The 22,889-nt window shown below is 47.3% G+C and overlaps 1 protein-coding gene across 1 annotated transcript; it reads right to left on the bottom strand.

The window, feature by feature from the left end:
• LOC123092337 (uncharacterized) lies at positions 1–4,057 on the bottom strand. The gene is made up of 8 exons (XM_044514086.1): positions 3,549–4,057; positions 3,093–3,160; positions 2,281–2,347; positions 1,898–2,052; positions 1,733–1,803; positions 1,532–1,600; positions 1,133–1,233; positions 1–572 (listed from the first exon to the last, which is right to left on the bottom strand). Exons 1-8 carry the CDS (start codon positions 3,789–3,791, stop codon positions 273–275), a joined length of 1,074 nt encoding a protein of 357 aa, XP_044370021.1. The 5' UTR covers positions 3,792–4,057; the 3' UTR covers positions 1–272.
• Positions 4,058–22,889: the final 18,832 nt, after the last annotated feature.

Raw genomic sequence — 22,889 nt, forward strand, 5'->3', positions numbered from 1 at the left:
TTAGTATCAAATCTCTCTATTTCCCCGCAAAAAATAACAATAACTGCCAGTATGAACTGAAATACATACATCTACAGAAAATGTACCCTGCACGTTACAATCGAAACCGGCTGTGTATTTTCTGTGTCCTACACTAGATTATCCCGACGCAACTATACTCGGGAATCCCTCTGTCCAAGTGTGAAAGGATCTTACAAACCCATTATCCTCACATATGGATGGCGTGGGTCATGAAATGCCGGCACACAATAGAATTAATTCCTGCAACCAAACTAGATCTGTGCCAGCTGTGTAAATTGGACACCGCTCTTGTTCTTTGAAGCTGAGTAGCCCACAAAGATAGACACGCAAACGGCCACCACTGAAAGGAGCAAGGCGAAGGCGGTCGCAGCATCCCAGGAACGGTTAGGGGCTGGGCGGTATCGAGCAGCTTCCAATGAAGGCTGTATGTCCAGTGTCACCCAGTCGCAGCTGGCTGAGTAATGCTGGGAGTTGCTCCATGGTTTGCCGTCAGTTGGGTACCAGAAAGCTACGGCCATATTGCTGGGCTCGCCTATTGTGAACTGCGCATCCTGCATAGCCAAAGAAACATTTAAGTAAGTGCCAAACAGATTTAGTAACCAAAAGGTATGTTTAATTATTTGAAAGGTGGTGTATAATCTTGAAGCATGCAATTGAGACGCATTAATCCCTGTGTGTGTCAGCTTGCGGGTTTGAAGTAGATCCACACAAACTGACCATCATCGTAAGAGGATGTGCTTGAACTTGTGTTGCTGAAGATATGAACGTACCGTGCCAGTGCAGACATTTGCCCAAGCATCTAAACAGTCTCCATTTAAGTGGGTTGTGTGCCCTAAGTGTGCCATGGCAATAACTTTGTCATACGGTGCATGTATCTTAATCTTATAGTACAAACCAGACATTTCTGATAATCACCCAACCACGGGAATGTTGCATGCACACAGTTTCCTTAGCAAGGCTGGCAAATTGCAGATCTAGTTGTCGAAGGAACAGAAATACAATGAAATGAATGTTTCTTGACACTATAACTTCATTTCTGCACATGTCCCTAGGTATGCTGGTTTTCATGTAATAGTGTGGAAAATAATCTAATAAAATAGTAGATAGACACCTGCTGAAACTGGTCCATTGTTCTTAGGGGCCTTGAGAACTCAAAGTAATATGTGCCCTTGTCATCTTTCTTTCCATAAGGACTGTCATCATCCACAAAACCTGAAGAGTTCACATGATAGTAAAATGATTTAGTTCTACTTGGGCGGATTTGCCTTTTAATCAAGTTCACGCTATCGAAGGTCCCAAAAAAGTCGAACGTTCCAGAGATAATGTTTCATATGCTGTCAATTGAAAATCATTAAGTAGCATGCAAATTAGCGGGCAGAGGATGTGGGCATTAAGAACATGAGAACATGTCCTCCTTGTGTACTTATTTGCTTCTGCACAGACGTGCATTTCTTAGCTTCTCCAAGAAACCATGTGGTAAAGAATGTAGTGATGATGTTCAATGACCTACCTGAATGGAAGGTCAGGGAACTGTGCCACCAAGCCCCATGCCAATCATTTTGAGCATTTGAATTGTTTTCTGAAATGAAACCATTATGCAAGGTTGTCACAGAATGTTAATGCACAAAATAAATGAAAATGCATGTAATAACATTAAATAATTTTTCAAATAAAAATTATGAGAATTTCTTTGTGTCAAATAGCAGAGTACCTTTAGGGCCTATACCATCAAGGTAGCGGCAATGGGGATTCCATGCATAGACATCAACAAGATGGCCAAATCTACACGAATTAAGTATTTCAACATCAAATCTTCACATGCTACTATGCATAACTATACAAGTATACAACCACCATGAGAGCACATTAGAATTACCTATCACCTCCGTTTCCAGCTGCATTATCTATGTGATTGCCACCATAGAGACGTCCAGGAATAGCATTTCCAACTGAAAAGTGCATAATGTCGACCTCATGATCTCTGCAACTTTTTCTCGTACATGAACCAGGCAAATCCTTGCACCCTCCCATCTAAAAAGACAAATAGCTCCAAGTTTGAGATATATACTTTAATAATAGATCAAAAAAGGTAAAACAACATTGTCCATATATGCTCAATAGGCGCTTCTCCAGTACATAGTACAGGAAGAAATAAAGCTAACTACTTTTAACATTCAGCAGCACTAAACTAACACATATAGTTAGCATTTAGCGCCGTGACTTGAGAATTGGGAATAAAGGGGCTTAAATCAAACTTACATTGTAATACGTGGCTTTTTCTCCAACTTGGAACATCAGAGCAACAGAGGGGCACTTTTTACTTTCACTGCAATATGCAAAACAAGTCAATCAAAATCACAGGATACTTGCTGCAGACCTGTATAGCTGAGAAGTAATGTACAAGGCTAACATGCATACACCGAGAATATAATTGTTTTCTCCAATTATAAGATCAAAAGGCAATCTCAAATAAATCAGACCACCGTCAGGCTTTTTAAGAAGATAAGGTCATAAGAGAGAATGTCATGCAATAGCCAGTAATACAACTAACTGAGGTTCATGTATAAATCTCCCAGCCTCTATAACTGTCATTGCTACAATTGAAGTATTACAATTTAGCAAGAAATTGATGTTCCAAGCAAAAGGAAAAGAAAGAGAGAAGCTTTGCAGTTTTGCTAGGAGAGTTTGTGCATCAAACTTCAAAACACTAGAGCTGTCCAATGTCTCCAACCAATTTTGGCACACCTCAGAACTAAAAGAATCTCTACTCTTATAAAAAGCAGAGTTGGTGATGATGGTGTGCCTGCCATCCTGCAATATAGGCCGTCCGATCTATATCTAACGGATAGGAAGGAAACTATGACAATTACCCGCACTCCTCTCCACATTTGCAGATAAGGCCTTCCCTCGTTCATCCTTTTCTCCCACAAGATAAACTACTCATACAAATGCATCTTGATGTTCCGTGCAACGCACGGGCATCTTGCTAGTGACCATAAAAGGCAATACAACTTCAACTAACTGTATCATGCAAACCAATAGAAGTGTACCAAATGAAAAGTGGAAAGTACCCTTTAGTGTAAGCATAGTCCCCATCAACTTGCAGCATGAAGAAAACATTGACGCCATCATGTACAGCCTGCACACACAGTCCATTCCATTCAAAAGTTAAACAAAGCCACCACTTCCGAGAGATCACACATACGGAATGCATCTTCCACTGCAAACCCACTACACATCTAATCCAGACAGCGACAACCTCCGTCCGGAATTAACTGCCGATGAAATGAGCACTCATTTCATTGGCAGTTAATTCCAGACGGAGGGAGTACTACAAATGGCACTGCACACCTTATTCGACAGCACACGCCAAACCCTATCGCATAGCATCGAAGTTCAAGCATCCACTAGTCATCATTTCAGCAACTGAGGCAGCTATATTTTTACGATCCACCTTGCTTCTCGAGATCCACAAATTCCCGTACGGGGAGCTATAGAGAGAGCATGGCGGGACACAGGGGGCGAACCTTGACGGCGACCTTGCCACCGGTGTAGGCCTTGTCGTCGTCGGGGTCCAGCGCCGGGAGCAACGAGAACTCCGAGGCCTCAACGGCCTCCCAGTCGGCGGGGTGCCCGTCCAGGGTCACCTCCCCGGGGCGGAACTCCGCGACCACGCGACCACCGCCGCCGGCGCAAGTGGGAGCTTCGCCGTGGTGCTCGTGCGCGGCGGCGCAGGCCACCAGGGCCGCCGCGACAAGGAGGAGTCTCATGAAGGCACAAGGGGAGATCGAGGCGTCGTGGTGGACGCCCGGGGCACGTGCGTTCCTGGGACGGCGAGAAGCTCGAGGTTGGTTTGTTTGGGCTGGTCCACGCGGCGGCGGCGGCGGCGGCGTAGAGAAGGCGCCTCCGACTCGCCGGCTTGGTTCGGGAGCGTGGAATTTTGCGTCCTCCGTGACCTGCCTGAATTGACGGGAATGTCCCTGGGGAGGTGTCTTTTGCGCGCGGCGGGTGGAAGACCGGCGGAATGATGGGAGAGGGGCATTAGGGGATTTCACGGCGTCGACCGGAGCCGCGAGATCTGGCTGTTTGACCGGTTTGATAGTTGGAAGGTCATGTAAAACCCGAAAGTGTTCTTCTCCTCATGAGCTTCAATGCATCTGCCTGTCTCTCTTTTTTTTTGAAGAAAATGCATCTATCATTTCAACAGTAAAATCAGAACTCACCCCCCCCCCCCCCCGCGTCGTCCGCTTTGGGCGACACAGGCGGCGACTAGGGTTCCCTTTCGGGCCGCCGCTCCCTTCCCTTCCTCCCTCGCCGCCACCTGAGAAAGCCGCCGGATTTGCTCGCGCGGCCGCCGGTGATGGTGGCGACGAGGCCTCGGCCGCTCCTTCCCTTGAGGAGGACCTCGGATCTGGGGCGGCGGCCCTCCTTGGCGAGGCGGCGGCGCCATCTCGGCTGGCGTCATCCGCGGGTGTTCTCTGGCCGGCGACCTCGACCACGCGGGCGGTGAGACGACGGCGGGTGGCGGCGGCGGCGCGGAGGTCTTCCCCTCCTCGTCAGATCTGAGGCATGGCTCCTCTCCCCTGTCTCCCTCGTCCCCACCGCTTCCAGCCGGCTTCCCTCCGAGCGTCGGTCTGGTGTTGGTGGGCGACCAGTGGTCTGGTTTTGGGCCGCGGGAAACCGTTGGTCGGCTTGGCCGGCCTGGCAGCAGCGACTTCATCGACGCGGTTTCCTCCCTGGAGGTGCTGCAGAGGCCCGTCCCTTTTCCACCCTTGTTCCTCCTCCCGGGTGAAAGCCCGAAATCCGGCTTGGATTGGGCGGCGATGACGCGCTGTGCGTCGTGTCCTCCTTGGGGGCGCCGCCTGGGGAGGGTTGCGTTCAGGTGAGGGGTTCAAAAATCGGAGCTTTGGGTGGCTTGGGTGGTCCGGTGACGGTGGTGTCATCGAGGTTCTGCAAGGCTGAAGGCGTCCCCGTTTCTTTCATGGGTGGTGTTTCTCTGCTGGTGACGCGTCTGGTCCAGTTCCGGCGGTGCGGTGCCTCGCCCCGGCGGTAGGGGATAGGGTTCCCCTATCCGGCTGGACCTGCGCCTCGCCAGTTGCGGAACCCCGGTTCTTTCTTCAACGTTTGCCTGGCAATGCTCCTCGGTGGCCTGTCGGTTCTACTTGATGCCCTTGCTGCATTTCTTCAGTAGCTGCACCTGGTGGTTTTCCTGCAGCTCTCAGGTGTTCTAGGATGTGGCGATGCGGCAGTCGCGGAGTGTCCTAATGTTCAAGTGGTTGTGTGTTGCGGGTGCTCCAGGTCTCGAAGATTGCACTTCCCCTGCTCTAGGGTGAGCGTCTCTCAAGTCCGACGGTACGGCGCCTTGCGAGCCATGGCGAGAGGGAAGGGTCCCTCTGCGGCGAGAGAGACGGAGGATGTGTGTTGTCTTTCTCCTTGGGCGTTGGTCGGGCTCACTTACCACACTCTATTGTTAGGAGGTCCTCGTCGTGCTCGTGTGTGCCCCTATCCTAGATGTCTGTTTGGCTGTAGTCTTCGGCTAGGACAAGCATCGATCTTTGTTTTCCTATATTCTTTTTTATCTTGTGCGCTCCGTTGAGTTGTAAGCCTCCTAGAGTGTCCCCTTGTATCATTTGGCCGAGGTGGTTTGTGTGTGTTTGTATTTCCTGGCCGGTTGATGGCTTTGTTAATTCAAAGTCGGGCTCTTCGCAAGCCTTCATTCTAAAAACACAGTAAAATCAGAACAATAAAAGAATGATCCAACATTGCTTTTTTAGGAGAATCAAACATTACTAATGTCAGTTTTGAAGATCTCATCGAGATGGATTTAATAATGAAAACATATTTTTAAGCGGACTTTTTATTTAAGAGATAAAACATTTTTATGTTTCAAAAACCAAAAAGATTCCACTGATGTCATTTGTTTGATATGGCAAAATGGATGGTAATGGTGACGCTCGGACCATGTTGCTTCGTACGTGTGGCACTTATCATTTGGGTTCAAATATTATCTTTTTGAGGATTGATTTATTTATTTTTCTCCTAGAGCATCATAATGTATTTTTTTCTTCATGAAACTTTGCACGTACATAAAACATTTAGCAACATTTGTTGTCAAAAAAAATCAGATTTTTCTATTTTGTTCACTTATTTTTTCGGTTTACTGTTCGCGAGAAGCATTTGAGTTCCGGAGTAGAAAGTCCATGCCCAGGTAAAACCTAAAACCTTTTTGGTCTTGTATGACAATTTGGGAAGCAGAAATTGCGTAAGTTTCTTGATCTTGATGAACTGTATTCTATGCTTCGGATGGAGCAGTTGAAGTGCCAAATTTGTTGTTCTAAAACTGTGTTTTTTCTGTTTGGCTAGCAGGTGAGTGTTGCCTGGATTGATAAATCAACCGAGGAGCGAGCTCCTCGGGCCGCCTCCCTCATTCTGGGCACGCTTAGAGCGTGAGCCCAAGGCCTTCTTCCTCATGGCAATCGTCGATCTCATCATTTTCTACACACAACAAAAATAACAACAGAAAAATGTAAGTTTCATGTGGGGATCGAGTTCTAATGCTACCTAAGATCGATCCTAACCTATTACTTTGAATCTTAATGTGCAAATCGAACGAAAAATCAAAAATATTTGCATCTCATCTAGGATATGAACAAGGATGAAATCACCGCTAAAAGTAGCAAATGAACCCTGGATCGGAGGAGAAACGCACCAAGGATGAAGATGCACGGATCAAACAAACAAAATCCGCGAAGAAATGGGTGATTTGGAGGATTTTAGTTAGGGTTTGAGAGAGAGAGAGAGGTGAGAGCTTTGGGTGCTAGGGGGAAGAAGAAGACCCCCACCCCTTTTGCGCCGGCGACGTCCATATATGAAAATGTGGACCATACAGGCGCGAGCGCCCGTATGGAACACTATCTCACGTTCATTTTTGGCGATATAGGGTTTGTGTACCTGGGACAATCGCTCATACGGGCATGAGCGCCCGTATGGAACACTGTCGTTTGCTCTGTATGCCGAAGACGTTTTGGGAAAAACATCATACGGGCGCTCATACGGGCGCGAGCGCTCGTATGAAAGACTGCCTTTTGCCGTGTATCCTTGGTGCATTCTACTCGAGGCCTCAAACGACCACTCATGCGGGCGCTCGCCATCGTTCGGAATGCCGTCTGCTGCGCTGATGTCTTTGATGGTTTTCGATGTGGGTCTCATACGACCGCTCAGCCGAGTGCGGGGCGATCGTATGATACATCGTCGATCTCCCTGACCTTCTTCGACGTTTCCTCTGGTTTTCCTGCGACCGCTCATATGGGAGCGAGTGCCCATATGATACGCCGTCTTTTTTCCTGAGCTCCTTTTCTCTTTAGCCCCTTCCTTCTACCTTCTTCCTTTGATTTTTCTCCTATGACACAAAGTCAAAACAAGCTTTTCGAGGGTTTTCATTAAGTTATTTATGAGAGCAAATTATCCAAGCTAAAATTTGACAAAATAATGGGTTGCCTCCCATTGGGCGCTGGTTTTTAGGTTGCTAAGCTCAACCTCGTACCTTAGTATTATCTCAAGTCTCCGGTGGCCTGAGATTTTCATGACTTACCGAACATATTCGTTTAGGCGGGGAAACGTACTTCTCCCTCGCTCCTAACTTCTTTGGGAAATATTTCACTACCTCTTCTTCGCAAATTCTGAAGGTTATTTTCCCTTCAGAACAATCCAATGTTGCACCTGTGGTATTCAAAAATGGCCTACCGAGAATAATGGATAATTTTTCATCTTCGGGCATATCAAGGATAACAAAGTTAGTTGGTATAACATGCCCGTCTAATCTTAATGGAACATTTTCAGCCACTCCTACTGGCTTCTTTGTGGACTTATCTACCATCTGCAAAGTTATACCCGTGGGCACACCTCAACTAAGTTCAATTTGTGATAAAAGGGTTAGAGGCATCACACTCACTCTTGCTCCTACATCACAAACAACATTATTTATATCAAGATTACCTATGGAATAATATATTGTAGGTATACATGGGTCTCTCAGCTTTTCCGGTATCTTATTCTCAAAGGGATACTCCATTATCGTAGCCACCTATTCCTTCAAATTCATACTCCTTTTATTGTTAACGATATAACACATGAACTTGGCAAAAGTAGGAATCTTTAATATATTAGTTACATGCATAGAAACTTCAAGATCAACTATTGCTTCTAAAAAGGAGGAATAAGGCGCAACATTCGAAGGTGCCCTGACAGCTTTGGGGTAAGGAAGTGTTTTCTTTGTTTTAATTTTGTCTTTCTCCTTTTCCTTACTTTTTCTTTATTCCTTGATACTTGGCTACTTTCTCATCTAGTGGGATAAGGTGATCGGGTGTCCTTTTCCACCCTGGATTCTTTAACTCTCTCAGCTTCCGTGGATACTTCTTCGTTATTGTCACCATATACCGTCTCAGCATCAGGATCAACTTCTTTGTCAGCTTCACTTCATTCCCTTGAGCATCTTGATGAACATGTTTTTCCAGTTCTTCCTCCCCAAAGAGGAGTTCTCTGTTTTCTTGAATTTGGCGCTGGCTCTATCTTCTTCTTTGTTCTTGCTCCTTCTCATACCACTCCAGGCCTTTAGGGTCATGTGTTCTCTTACCACTATGAGTCGAAATTTCATTAGTAGAAACATGATTATCTTTATCTAATTGAGCAAAATCAAGGGTTGAGTTTAAAAAATATGAGAGCATGGGGTTTCTATCATGCGAGAGTGCGAGGTTCTTTACCGCTTGTCTTAACCCTTCTACCTCTTTGGAAAGGTAGGTTATGACCTTTTCATTGTGATAAATGCACCTTTGAAAATCTCTATTGCAGTTGTCTTGATGGAATTTGAACTTGTTCATTGTTTCCTGAAGTTCATCATCCTGCCGATAGATGCTAAATATGTCCACTTTTTCATTAATAACTTGTTTGACAGGTTTACCTTTTTCTTGAGTAACCTTTTTTGAATTCTTCCATATCTTCAATATGATATATTTTCCCAGTTGGCTTGATTGGCTCCTCAATATTCCATTGTTCTTTTGCAGTCATATTTTCTCTAAGTTCTCTCCCTTCTTCAAGAGTTAAAGACATGAATTGTCATCTTGCACTTAAATCGAGAATGGATTTTGATTCCTCATTAGTTTCATGATAAAACATATGAAGTATAACATATTTAGCATAACCATGGTTAGGGCATAAGTTTAAAATTTTAGAATATATATCCCAGGGTTTATATAAACTTTCACCATCTTCTTGGACGAATAAGGTGACATTTCTTCTTAATTTAGTAATCTTCGATCTCCGAAAAAATTTAGCCATAAACTTTTCAGCACACATCAGCCAACTTGCTATACTTCCATGAGGTAATCGAGTATACCACTTCACATCATCATCTTTTAAAGAAAACCTAAAGAATCTTAATAATACGAATCCTCGTGACACATCCTTCAATTTAGAAGTCCCATATAAAGTATCAAAAAACATAAGATGTGCTTGAGGGTCCTCTTCTTCTGTTCCTACAAAGGCATGCTTTCTAACTTCTGCAATAAGATCACAGTCGATCGAATACTCACTACAAAAAAAAGACACATCCGTGACATTTTGGGCCGAACGAAATTTTTTTCTGTCATACATATAACACTTCTATGACGATAATTGTGACAAAACCCGGTATCATCATAGACGTAGTGGGCTCCTACTTCTATGACAAAAAATCATGACAGAAAATGGGCTTTTCGTCCTGGGCGGGCCGGAGACGCAGCTGCATGACATTCTTTGGGCCGTCCATGACGGAAAAAACCGTGGTAGAAGCGAGGGGGAGGAAAATTTCGGGGAGTTGCCGGTTACGGTGGGAGAGTGATGCACGTTTCTCTCATACATGTACGCGCGTGTGTGCGAGGCGTTGGCTCTAACTGAAGCCGAGCGAGGCGTTGGGCTCTAACTGAACCCGAGCGATTGCAGTGTAGGCTACGCCTTACTGAACCCGAGCGATCAATCGATGGCTGTTAACTGAACCCGATGGAGCGATTCCTTCGCTACTGCTGCTAACTAAAGCCGATCAATGTTGCCTCTGGGATGAACACTGAGCGTTGCGGGGGGGGGGGGAGGGGTTGGATGAACAGTGAGCGGTGGTGTTGCCTCTGGATGAACAGGAACCCGTGGTATGGAGGGCTGGATGAACAATAGACGGTGGAGGGGTGGCCGTGGAGGGGTGGTTGAACAGGACCTCGTGGTGTGGAGGGCTGGATGAACAGTAGACGGTGGAGGGGTGGTTGAACAGGACCCCGTGGTGTGGAGGGCTGGATGAACAGTAGACGATGGAGGGGTGCCCGTGGAGGGGTGGTTGAACAGTAGCTGGTGAAGTAGCGTGCGGTGGAGGCTGGATGAACAGGAGCCCGTGGAGGCTGGAGGAGGTCGACGGTAGCCCATGGAGGCTGGAGGAGGTCCACGGTGGAGATGAACAGTATCCCGTGGAGTCCCGTTTTGTGGTACGCTACACCCCTCCCTCCCGTTTCGACTGTAGCGCTCCAACACAAGTCCGTTTCGTCCGTTTTGCGGTACGCCACACCCCACCCGATGAACAAGACCCCCGTTTCGACCGTAGGAGGTCCGTTTCCTCTGTTTTGCAGTACGCCACACCCCTCCCGATCAACAGGACTCCCGTTTCGACCGTAGGAGGTCCGTTTCCTCCGTTTTGCGGTACGCCAGGCCCCTCCCGATCAACAGGACCCCATTTCGAATGTGGCCGGTCGAACACAAGGCCGTTTCCTCCGTTGTGCGGTATGCCAGGCCTTGTTTCCATCGCCTGTTCCGTCCAAGCCCTCCCGATGAACACGACCACACATTCCGTTCCACCCAGCCGGTTGGCTCCCCATGAACACGACGACGATGCTATTTCTCCGTTCCGACCCAGCCATGTACGTATGCGCGATAGGCGTTAGAGACCCTGCCCATATGTACGTACGTGGCCGTATTTTCATTCTTGCACCCTCGCCGCTGTACGTACGTGTACATGCTACGTGCGCGCCTCTACTACTACACATGCGCGCCTCTACATCTACGACACGTGCGCGCCTCTACATCGACCAGTATGTACGTACACGTTCGCGACCAGAATGACAACGCTACGTACGCTTTGACCAGGTGGGTCCCGACTGTCAGGCACTTCCTTGCGTGCGAAGATGTAGCTGGTGGGTCCCAGCAGTCAGGGGGCGAATCAATTTTTTTGCCCGGACGCACTTCCTTGCGTGCGAAGATGTAGCTGGTGGGTCCCAGCGGTCAGGGGGGCGAATCGTTTTTTTTTGCCCGGACGCACTTCCTTGTGTGCGAAGGTGTAGCTGGTGGGTCCCAGCAGTTAGGGGGGAAACGTTTTTTTCATGAAATATGGTGGCCCGTCCGGTGGGTCCCCGCTGTCAGGTGGAGGAATAATTATTTTGCGCGTAATAAGGAGGCACTTCCTTGCTGCGGCCGTGGACCCAGCTGTCAGCCTCTCCACGTACAGTCCACGTCCGATGGAAGCCGTTCCTTGACCACGTTGACCACGCCGCACCGAGAGCACCAGGGCGGTGGACGACGGCGAGGCCTAGGAAGGGGACGACGCGGAGCCGGGGAAGACGCGGCAGTGGATGCCCACGCGTAGAGGAGTACGAGGGTTCACTGGTTCGCTGCGGTGTGAGGCTGCCGTCGCCGCAGAATAACAGGGGGTGTGGGTGAGTAGAGGGATGGCCTGGCCAGCGGTGGGAGTAGTAGGGGGCGGTGAGGCCTCCGCCGCATCGCAGCCGGCCACGGGAGGCAGGAGCACGAGGCACGACCGGCGCTGGTTTGGGCGGCTGGAGCAAAAAGACCAGAGGTTGAAGAAGTACTACGGCCGTTGGATGGACATCGTACGGTCACTGGAGCTAGAATCGTGCATATTGACTAAGTTGACAAAGCCCTCCGTCCCCGTCAACTTAGTAGGCCCACAAGTCAGCCTGCCTCTATACTGGGTCCCAGCTAACAGGGGCAATATTCATTTTTTTGTGCGTAATAAGGAGGCACTTCCTTGCGTGCGAAGATATAGCTGGTGGGTCCGAGCTGTCAGCGGTGATAACATTTTTTTCGCGAAATACTGAGGCCCTTTTGGTGGGTCCCCGATGTCAGACGGAGGAATCATTATTTTGCTTGTAATAAGGAGGCATTTCCTTGCGTGCGGCCGTGGACCCAGCTGTCGGCCTCTCCACGTACAGTCCACTTCAGATGCATGTCGGTCGTTGACCACGTTGACCAGGCCGCGCCGAGAGCACCAGGGCGGTGGACGACGGCGAGGCCTAGGAAGGGAACGACACGGAGGCAGGGAAGACTCCGCAGTTGTTTCCCACGCGGAGGGGAGTACGACTGAACGAGGGTTTGCTGGTTCGTCTGCCGTCGCCGAAGAATAACAACAGGTGTGGGTGAGTAGAGGGATGGCTAGGCCAGCGATGGGAGTACGGTGGGGCGGTGAGGCCTGCGCGGCAGCACAGCCGGCCGCAGGGAGGAGGGAGCAGGCAGTCCCGCCGGCGCTTGTTTGAGCGGCTGGAGCAGGAAGAGCAGAGATTGAAGAAGCACGACGGCCGTTGGATGGCCATCCAACAGTCACTGCTTGTGCGTCAACCTTTTTTTAGGAAAGCCTCAAATCTGTGGAAAACAGCATACAACCCATCTGCCATTATTTCTAATAATTTACAGCCCATTTGCTAATTCTTAAGGTTTTGTTTGGAGCCCATATTCTTTTTGTTAGCATTACAGCCCATATTGTGGCCACGGTTAAAAAATTATACGAAATTTTGCATATTTCGGTGCGGTCCGAACTGTTTTTAATCCCGAAATTTCAACTCACATTCAAACTGATTTTAAAAATAAATGTATATCAATATAAAATCCAACAAATTCTCCACGCATAAAAATTAATGTAATTTAAAATCTCGAAATGAAAAAAAGATATTTGAAACTAATTGCCGGTTTGATGTGTTTTAAAAATGTACAACCCATTTCTCATTACTGATAGGCCATTTTCTCGGCCAGCCGAATGAAGCTCTCCTCGTCTTGAAAGATTTGCAGCCCAACAGGCCTGACAAAGCGACTTACTTGGCAAATCACAAAAAAACTGGGCTGTGGCCTTGGACCCAGCTGTCAGCCTCTCCACGTACAGTACTCTTCCGATGGAAGTCGGTCGTTGACCACATTGACCACGCCGCGCCGAGAGCACCAAGGCGGTGGACGACGGCGAGGCCTAGGAAGGGGACGACGAGGAGCCGGGGAAGACGCGGCAGTGGATGCCCACGCGGAGAGGAGTACGAGGGTTCACTGGTTCGGCTGCGGCGTGAGGCTGCTGTCGCCGCAGAATAACAGGGGGTGTGGGTGAGTAGAGGGATACCCTGGGCCAGCGGTGGGAGTAGTAGGGGGCGGTGAGGCCTCCGCGGCATCACAGCCGGCCACGAGAGGCAGGAGCACGCGGCACGACCGGCGCTGCTTTGGGCGGCTGGAGCAAGAAGACCAGAGGTTGAAGAAGCACTATGGCCGTTGGATGGACATCGTACGGTCACTGGAGCTAGAATCGTTCATATTGACTAAGTTGACAAAGCCCTCCGTCCTCGTCAACTTAGTAGGCCCACAAGTCAGCCACCCACTATGGTGGGTCCCAGCTAGCAGGGGGTATTCATTTTTTGGTGCGTAATAAGGAGGCACTTCCTTGCGTGCGAAGATATAGCTGGTGGGTCCGACCTGTCAGCGGGGGGGGGGACGTTTTTTCGTGAAATACAGAAGCCCTTCCCACGTACAGTGCACGTACAGTGCGTAATAAGGAGGAACTTTCCTTGCGTGCGACCATGGACCTCGTGGGTCCCAGCCGTCAGGCTCTCCACGTACAGTCCTCTTTCCGATGACTCTCGTATGTTGACCACGCCGCGCCGAGCGCACCGAGGCGGTGGACGACGGCAAGGCCCCAGACTGGAACGACCCGGAGATGGGGAAGACGCGGCAGTGGAGTCGCAGACGGAGAGGAGTGGGAAACTTGACTGGTTCGGGTGCGGGGTGGGCCTACACTCGGCAGAGAATAACAGGAGGTGCGGAGTGGAGGGATGGCCTGGCCGTCGGCGGGGTAGCGTTTCGCTGAGGAGCGCAAAACAACGCCGCTGGACGCCGAAGGCTGGAGCAGGCGGTTCCGGCAGCGCTGGGGGAAGAAGACGAGAGATTGAAGAAGAATGCCGGCCGTTGGATGTAAATCCAACGCCTTCTTAGGCTTCGACCTACTGGCCCACATGTCAGCCAGTCCATTTGTTTTTTAGTCCATTTGGTGGGCTGGGTGAAACAATGATGTAGCATCTATGCAGCCCGTTTAAATCCCATTTGCATTTTTCTCGAAATCCGCGGACTTGCTGGGCTGGGTGAAAATATCATGTTGGGCTAGACGGAGAAATGTTATAAAAACATAAACACATGATTGCACGTCAGTAAAATCTTTGCAAGCTTATGTACGCAATCACTAGGAGTTAACTTGGCAAGTTATATATAAACAATTATTATTATTATTTTGTAAGAACTTTCAACTTACGAAATAAAATATCATTTTAATTTGATGAGTTAATAGTACGTGGGGTATTATTATTTTTTAGGCTAGACGTGGGACAGTTGAGTTGGTTCTAGGGGAAAGTACTGGGAGAAAACTCAGTTTACATCGAAAAAGAAAGTGGGAGAAAATTCAGAGACCTGCTGGGTCCACCTGAGGAGAGGAATATGTTGGGAGGAAGGAGATTCAAAGCACGGCAGCCGAGTGAACTAGTTTTTTTACGGACAAGTGAACTAGTTTACATACATTAGCAAATAGCCACTAAAAAAGCAATCAGGTTAATGGGTTCTTAAAAGAAATATTTCGGACAAAACAGATAATTACGACACATAGGCTAATGCATGAAACACTCAGATGATAAAGGTGCTTATAAACAGATAAAGTACAACATCTAGACCTTCCTGGCACGCTTGATCATGACGCTGCGGCTGTCCGTGTACTCGTCGGTTACGGGAAGCAGACACGCCCTCATGTCCAAGATCTGCCTGTACATGTCGTAGCATGCGTATGCGTCCTTGGCCGCGTAGGTTATGTAGGCTAGATTCAGAGGTACCTCCCACGTGTTCAGGTCGTCTTCTTTCATGTTGGCGTATCAGGGGTCGATGATGGTCTCAGCGAGGTCAACCACGGAGTCCTTCTCCTGCCCGTTGCTGATGATCTTGTATTGCTTCTGGATGTCGACAAGCTTGTTGCACCAGATGGCCGAATCGTCGCGTTCTTCCTTCTCTCCACCGTAGCGAAGGTGCAGTCGGCGCTGCCGATGAAACGGGCGAATGCTCCAGAACCTGGTGCAGCCATAGGACTGAGGCGAGGCAGAGCTTCACCGAGTCCGTATCGTTGGTGTACATCACATTCAACTTGGTGCAGCCATAGGACTGAACGGCGAACTAACTCCTTGCTGAAGTCCATATCCAGCAGGCTCACCCCTCGGATCGCCATTGGAGTCTCTTCGAGTGAACGAGTGTGTAGGCGGCGGCAGCAGTTCGTTTTTTCAGCTCTTGGGGAACTGGATTCAACAGTAAGCTGAGTGTGTACAGGCGACAACAGTTACTACCCCTCCCTCGTCCGCTGCACGCCCGGCAGAAGATGCACCCTCGGCGCATTCAAACGCCTCCATTAAGAAACCTACTCCGGCCACACGTCGGTTCACGAGCGGGTCTGTATTGGTACTGTAATAACAGGAGTTAGTGGTCACTTTACTTAAATTTAATTAGCTTTAGTAGAAATTTATACTTAAAACAAGCAATGCATTGGCTCGTTCTATCAGTGCCACGGGATCAACATGCACAACAATTAGAATTATTATTCTCAGGACGCACACGATCAGCACATTTGTCGCACTTTCACAAAGATAATACTACCAAGTTTGAATTGTTTGTTATGGTTGCTGTCCTCTGCATCATCATGCCGTGTTTCCCAGCTTGCAAGATTCAGAACCAACAAATAAGATCCAAATAATAAGTACAACAAAGATGCCTACACATCTCATTGATTCCCAGCTTGCAAGATTCAGAACCAACAAATAAGATCCAAATAATAAGTACAACAAAGATGCCTACACGTCTCATTGATTCCCAGCTTGCAAGATTCAGAACCAACAAATAAGATTCAAATAATAAGTACAACAAAGATGCCTACACATCTCACTGATTCCCAGCTTGCAAGATTCAGAACCAACCCATTAGAGCCTTTTGATAAAGTGAATATCGGGATTAAATCCATCTTGGCTAGCCATGTCATACAATCGAAGAACTTGGCGAATGCTCTTGACCGTCACAACATCTGTAGTAGAGTATTCCTGTTTGCACAACATGTTTGCATAGCACAAACAAGGAGACAGGAGAGCATGATTTCGCTTTAGTTGAACCATTTTGTGCAGTTCCACCAAAATTGAGAGATGTTGCTCTTGACCGTCACAACATCTGTAGTAGAGTATTCCTGTTTGCAACAGCATGTTTGCATAGCACAAACAAGGAGACAGGAGAGCATGGTTTCACTTTAGTTTAACCATTTTGTGCAGTTCCACCAAAATTGAGAGATGTTGCCCACGTGACATTTTAGTTGAACTGCACAAGACACTCATTCCAAAAAAGTGTTTTGTGTAGTTCACCAAAAGGTCACAATAGCAACAAGGTGAAATGGATATCCCTATCTGCACAAAATGATAGAAAGTAAACAGTTGCTGGTCAATAAGAATATACGAAACATATACAAAATGAAAAGAAGCATCTTAATTATGTTCATGGCAATCACGCAAGGACAGTAGAAATTTTAAAACGTCAGCAATGCTTCATGTTACCAGAAGCATTACGATCAACAATGAGATTCCTCAGATATGGGATTACTTTAATGGTGGCATTTCTTGTTTATCAGACACAGTAAATCAACAGTAGCTAAAGAGTTGGTTTAAGGGCATGGGATCGTGGGGACACCAGGACACTTAGCAGCATAAAGGAGAAACTTACTTATCATACTGGGGAAAACAGCAGGAGTGCCATTTGTAACACAGTTTAATTGCATCTTATCACTCGAGGCATTAGATTAACAATAACACTGGTTAGACATGTCCCTAAGGTAACAATGTGATGCTTCATTTTACATGCGCCCTTACAGCAAAAGGTTGGTTTACCCGCAAAACAACAACAAAAGGTTGGTATAAGGACATGCAACAGTGGATGCATCAGCACAATGTACCTACAAGGAGGCATAAAGTGGTGATGTCGAGCTTGTTCACGCTATGTGAGGGCAGCAAACCTAATCCTGGAGACCTTTTACTATGTGAGGGCAGCAAATCTAATCCTGGAGGCCTTTTACTATGTGAGGGCAGCAAATCTAATCCTGAGACCTTTTACTATGTGAGGGCAGCAAATCAAATCCTGAGACCTTTTACTATGTGAGGGCAGCAAATCTAATCCTGAGACCTTTTACTATGTGAGGGCAGCAAATCTAATCTGAGACCTTTTACTATGTGAGGGCAGCAAATCTAATCCTGGAGACCTTTTACTATGTGATGGCAGCAAATCTAATCCTGGACATACTCTGTTGACTTGTCCACCAGCCGCCACTTTCTATCCTTTTTTCAACCAATAATAGATCTGTTCCTTATCCAGTTTGTACTGCGTTTTCCCATTATTTCCCTTTTCAACCAAGAGACCGGTTGGGTATCCGGTCTCTACTACTTTCACCATATTATTTCCTCTTTGAATCAAGTCCTAGATTCATGCTACAACTTTCCCCCCTTTCTTCGTTGTTTGAACAAAGCCCTAGATTTGAATGCATGAAGTAGCTTTACCTCTAATAATACTAAAAATTTAGGTGGCTTTGGAAGAGCTGATGGGAGTAGAAAAAGATGCACATGCAGACACGTGGGGAGCTGGGGCAGTAGAGCAAGGCCGCTTTCGAAGAACTTATACCTGAGGGTCGCCGGGATGTCGGCGGCGGCAGGTCGGATCTGCGGACAATACGGCAGGGAGGAAGAAGAGTCGGAAGACCTCCCGAGCCGGCGCTATGTTGGAGAGAACGACAGGGCAGAGGATTGGGCCCCTCCGGCAGCTGTGGGTTTCCTCCCTCGGCGGTGATGACCGCGTGAACGATGCACCTTTTAGTCCTCTACACACACCGACCGAAGGGATCCGGTCGGATCTGTGACCAGCGGTGAGCAGAGAGAAAATGTCGCTACCACTGTCTTGTTTATATCTGGAGAGGATGAGAGAATGAAGAGAGCAACCCTAGTAAAGCAAGCGCTCAGGCCCCTGCGTCCATATATAGTGGAGTGATTATCTTTTTTCTCTCCACAACAAGCGTTTCAATTTGTGTACGTGGCATTAAAGAAAAGAAACTCTCTATTTAAGGTGACTACTCTACGACTCCTACTTACTACTACTACAGTACTAGTATTGTTCACTTGTGCTCCCCGCCCCTCCATTCATTGAACAGCCCCACGGGTGAATAAACATATAGTAAGTACTGTATTTATATAGAACGAACAAGCTCGAACTATTTTCGCGTAGTTAAAAGTTGAGGGCGGGGCTTTTCCCGGGCAGTACGCGCGGCAGTTTTCGGGTAGGCGGTTTGACAGAGAGACGAGGAGGGTGAGCGAGTGGGGCTGTGCGATTTGACGGCGCGTTACTGCTAGAAAGACTTGTGATATGACCACTCACTATAGTCATGAATTACTGGCGCTCCGAGCGGGGTGATGCCCCCCTTCCGTTTCGCGCTCTAATCTGGTGCATGACACGTCGACCCGGATGCTGGCTCTCCCACATGTCGGAGTAGTAAGAAGGAGCAAAGAATGATGCAGTATATACTAGTACTATACTACTCCCTCCGTTCCTAAATATAAGTCTTTGGAGAGATTTCACTATGGACCACATACGGAGAAAAATGAGTGAATCTACACATAAAATGCATCTATATACATCCGTATGTGCTCCAAAGTGAAATATCTACGAAGACTTATATTTAGGAACAGAGAGAGTACTACTCAGGTCGGAGGAGTGCGAACCACAACAGCCCAGTGAACTAGCCGTGCGAACCACGGTAGCCCAGTGAACCAGCAGTAGAAAACAATAATGTGGTGATATGGCCATAAAAAACAATGTGCTACGGTCCACACTGTAGCATGTACAGTAACACTCCTCTTTGTTTGGATCCCTGAGTTAGAGCTAGTTTGGGTTGAAATAGCCTCAAATTATCGAAACAAGAGGGGTTAGTTTGAGCTAGTTTGCTCTAACCCAGCTAAAAAAACTAGCCCGGTGGAGAGGTTCTAATTGGGTTAGTTATCCTGGGCCTACTAAAAGAGAACTAAAAAATCTCACCTGCCCGCACGAGATCGCTCCCCTAAAAAAATCTCACCTGCCCGCACCAGATCGCTCCCCCCCCTCTCGCATGACTCCTCTCTGTTCCCCATAGGGCCTCCCGCCCAAGCGCCGCTTGCCCTCTCTCTCCTCCGGCCGCCCTCTCCTTCCGGCCTCCGCCGCCCTACTCTGGCCACCCTCTCCCTCCGACCTTCGAAGGTCGCCCCGCTCCCCCTTCACCAGTCGTTTTTCTCCCTCTGTCATGCGCGGCGGCGGCGCATCTACCAGGGAGGTCGCGAGAGGGGTGAGTTTGTTTGTTCCTTCTCTGTCTCACGGCCATATCATTGATCTTGCTTGCTTTAGCGCTAATTCTGATTTGGAAAAGTAGATCCTGATCAAACTTGCTATAGATTTGTGGTGCACGCATGGAATTGTTTGATGCTGCTTGAGGAGGTAATAAATCTTTCTAGAGGCCCAAAGATTCAGGTCACCTTTCTAGGTATTTCAATTTCAGGCTTGCATTATTTGTAGAGGCCCAAAGATTCAGTTCACCTTTCTTGGTATTTCAATTTCAGGCTTGCATTGTTTCTAGAGGCCCAAAGATTCAGTTCACCTTTCTAGGTATTTGAGTTTCAGGCTTGCATTATTTCTAGAGGCCCAAAGATTCAGTTCACCTTTCTAGGTATTTAAGTTTCAGGCTTGCATTATTTCTAGAGGCCCAAAGATTCAGTTCACCTTTCTAGGTATTTAAGTTTCAGGCTTGCATTATTTCTAGAGGCCCAAAGATTCAGTTCACCTTTCTAGGTATTTAAGTTTCAGGCTTGCATTATTTCTAGAGGCCCAAAGATTCAGTTCACCTTTCTAGGTATTTCAGTTTCAGGCTTGCATTATTTCTAGAGGCCCAAAGATTCAGTTCACCTTTCTAGGTATTTTAGTTACAGGCTTGCATTATTTATAGAGGCCCAAAGATTAAGTTCCCAGTCGGCGGCAAGCGTCCCTGCTACCCATGCCGGTGTCGACCTCAACTCGCAAGGGCCGGCATCGGAGGGATTCCCGGGGCTTCGGCTCTACAGAGCCTTCCTCCAGACCGACGATGGCGAGCTCCTCTATCACGCCCAATATGCGATACTATCCTAAAGAGACTCGGAGGTCTCACCAAGGATAGAACCGCATATTGACATGCTTTTGCAAGGTGGATATCATTACATCAACATTACATAATAGATGAGGATACATACAAGAGGCATACAATGCCACACGAATACATCAATACATCATACACAAGATCAACATCCGACTACGGATGAAACACAAACAGAAACTCAAACGACATCCACCCTGCTAGCCCAGGCTGCCGACATGGAACCTATCCCCTGATCGAAGAAGAAGCAGAAGAAGAACTCCAAAACAAGCAAACATCGCTCTCGCGTCATGATCATCGCATAACCTGTACCTGCAACTGTTGTTGTTGTAATCTGTGAGCCACGAGGACTCAGCAATCCCATAACCATGGGTATCAAGACTAGCAAAGCTTAATGGGAAAGGAAGGAGTAAAGTGGTGAGGTTGCAGCAGCGACTAAGCATATATGGTGGCTAACATACGCAAATGAGAGCGAGAAGAGAAGCAACCAAAACGGTCGTGAAGCTAACAATGATCAAGAGGTGATCCTGAACTCCTACTTACGTCAAACATAACCCAAAACCGTGTTCACTTCTCGGACTCCGCCAAAAAGAGACCATCACGGCTACACACGCGGTTGATGCGTTTTAATTCGTATCTGGTGTCAAGTTATCTACAACCGGACATTAACAAATTCCCATCTGCCACATAACCGCGGGCACGGCTCTCGAAAGTTTATACCCTGCAGGGGTGTCCCAACTTAGCCCATGATAAGCTCTCGCGATCAACGAAGGATATACCTTCTCCCAGGAAGACCCGACCAGTCTCGGAATCCCGGTTTACAAGACATTTCGACAATGGTAAAACAAGACCAGCAAAGCCGCCCGATGTGCCGATAAATCCTGATAGGAGCTACACATATCTCGTTCTCAGGGTACACCGGATAAGCGAAGCGTACAGGTACCAACGTAACCCAAGTTGCCAAGGGACGGTCCCGCGCAGTGCTCTAGTTTGGACCAACACTCAGAGGAGCACTGGCCCGGGGGGTAAATAAAGATGACCCTCGGGCTCCGGAAACCCAAGGGAAAAAGGGCTAGGTGAGGCAAATGGTAAAACCAAGGTTGGGTCTTGCTGGAGGAGTTTTATTCAAAGCGAACTGTCAAGGGGGTCCCATAAATCACCCAACCGCGTAAGGAACGCAAAATCCGGGAACATAACACCGGTATGACGGAAACTAGGGCGGCAAGAGTGGCACAAAACACCAGGCATAAGGCCGGGCCTTCCACCCTTTACCAAGTATATAGATGCATTAATTAAATAAGAGATATTGTGATATCCCAACATAATCTTTTCCACCATGGAGCAATCTTCAACTTCACCTGCAACTAACAACGCTACAAGAGGGGCTGAGCAAAAGCGGTAACATAGCCAAGCAATGGTTTGCTAGGAAGGGTGAAAAAGGTTAGAGGCTGACATGGCAATTTGGGAGGCTTGAAGAGCAAATGATAGGTAGCGTAGCATAGCGATAGAACGAAGCAACTAGCATAGCAATGATAGTAGTGAGATCCAGGGTAACGGTCATCTTGCTTGAAATCCCGCTAGGAAGAAGAACGAGTCCATGAAGAAGACGAACGGACGTAGTCGAATGAATCCTCACAACTCCGAAACGAAACCGAAGCTAACGAGAGAAGCAAACCAGAAAGAAGCAAACAACATGGTAAATGCACAAACATAAACATGGCATGATGCACAAACAAGTATGATGCATGACCGGTTTAATGAGGCATGGCATGGCAAAGTGCAACAAACAATACTACAAGTTAAGTGGAGCTCAATATGAAACGAGTTGCATATTGACAAAACACCACAAGCAATTATTTAGTTTGATCTCGTTATAAGCTACTCAACAATATTAAATGTTGTTAAACATGGCAAGAGGTGAAGCATATGAAAACTACCTATCTAGGCAAGATTAAATGAGGTCGGAAATAACAAACAACAATTCCGAAAAAACCTCATGTCCATATTTCGAATTTGGTAGTGTTCTGCCCTAAAACATATTTTAATGTTGTTAAACAGGAAAATAAAGTGGACCATGTTAAATTAGGCATTTTTCCACCCCATTTACATATAAAGAACATTTAAAACCGAGCTACGGTTATTTAGTTATGAAATAAGTCATTTTAGCATGGCATTATGCAAATTAATGCAAACAGCAAGTTTAAACATTTTAAACATGGATGAAAGCAGCATATTATGAAACTAGACAAAATTCTAAGCATCTTACATATATAAAACATTTTAATCCGATGCACGGTTGTGGAGTTATTATATGCATGAACAACAGGGGTCAATC

The sequence above is a fragment of the Triticum aestivum genome, chromosome 4B (assembly GCF_018294505.1).
Source record: "Triticum aestivum cultivar Chinese Spring chromosome 4B, IWGSC CS RefSeq v2.1, whole genome shotgun sequence".
Taxonomy (NCBI): Eukaryota; Viridiplantae; Streptophyta; class Magnoliopsida; order Poales; family Poaceae; genus Triticum; species Triticum aestivum.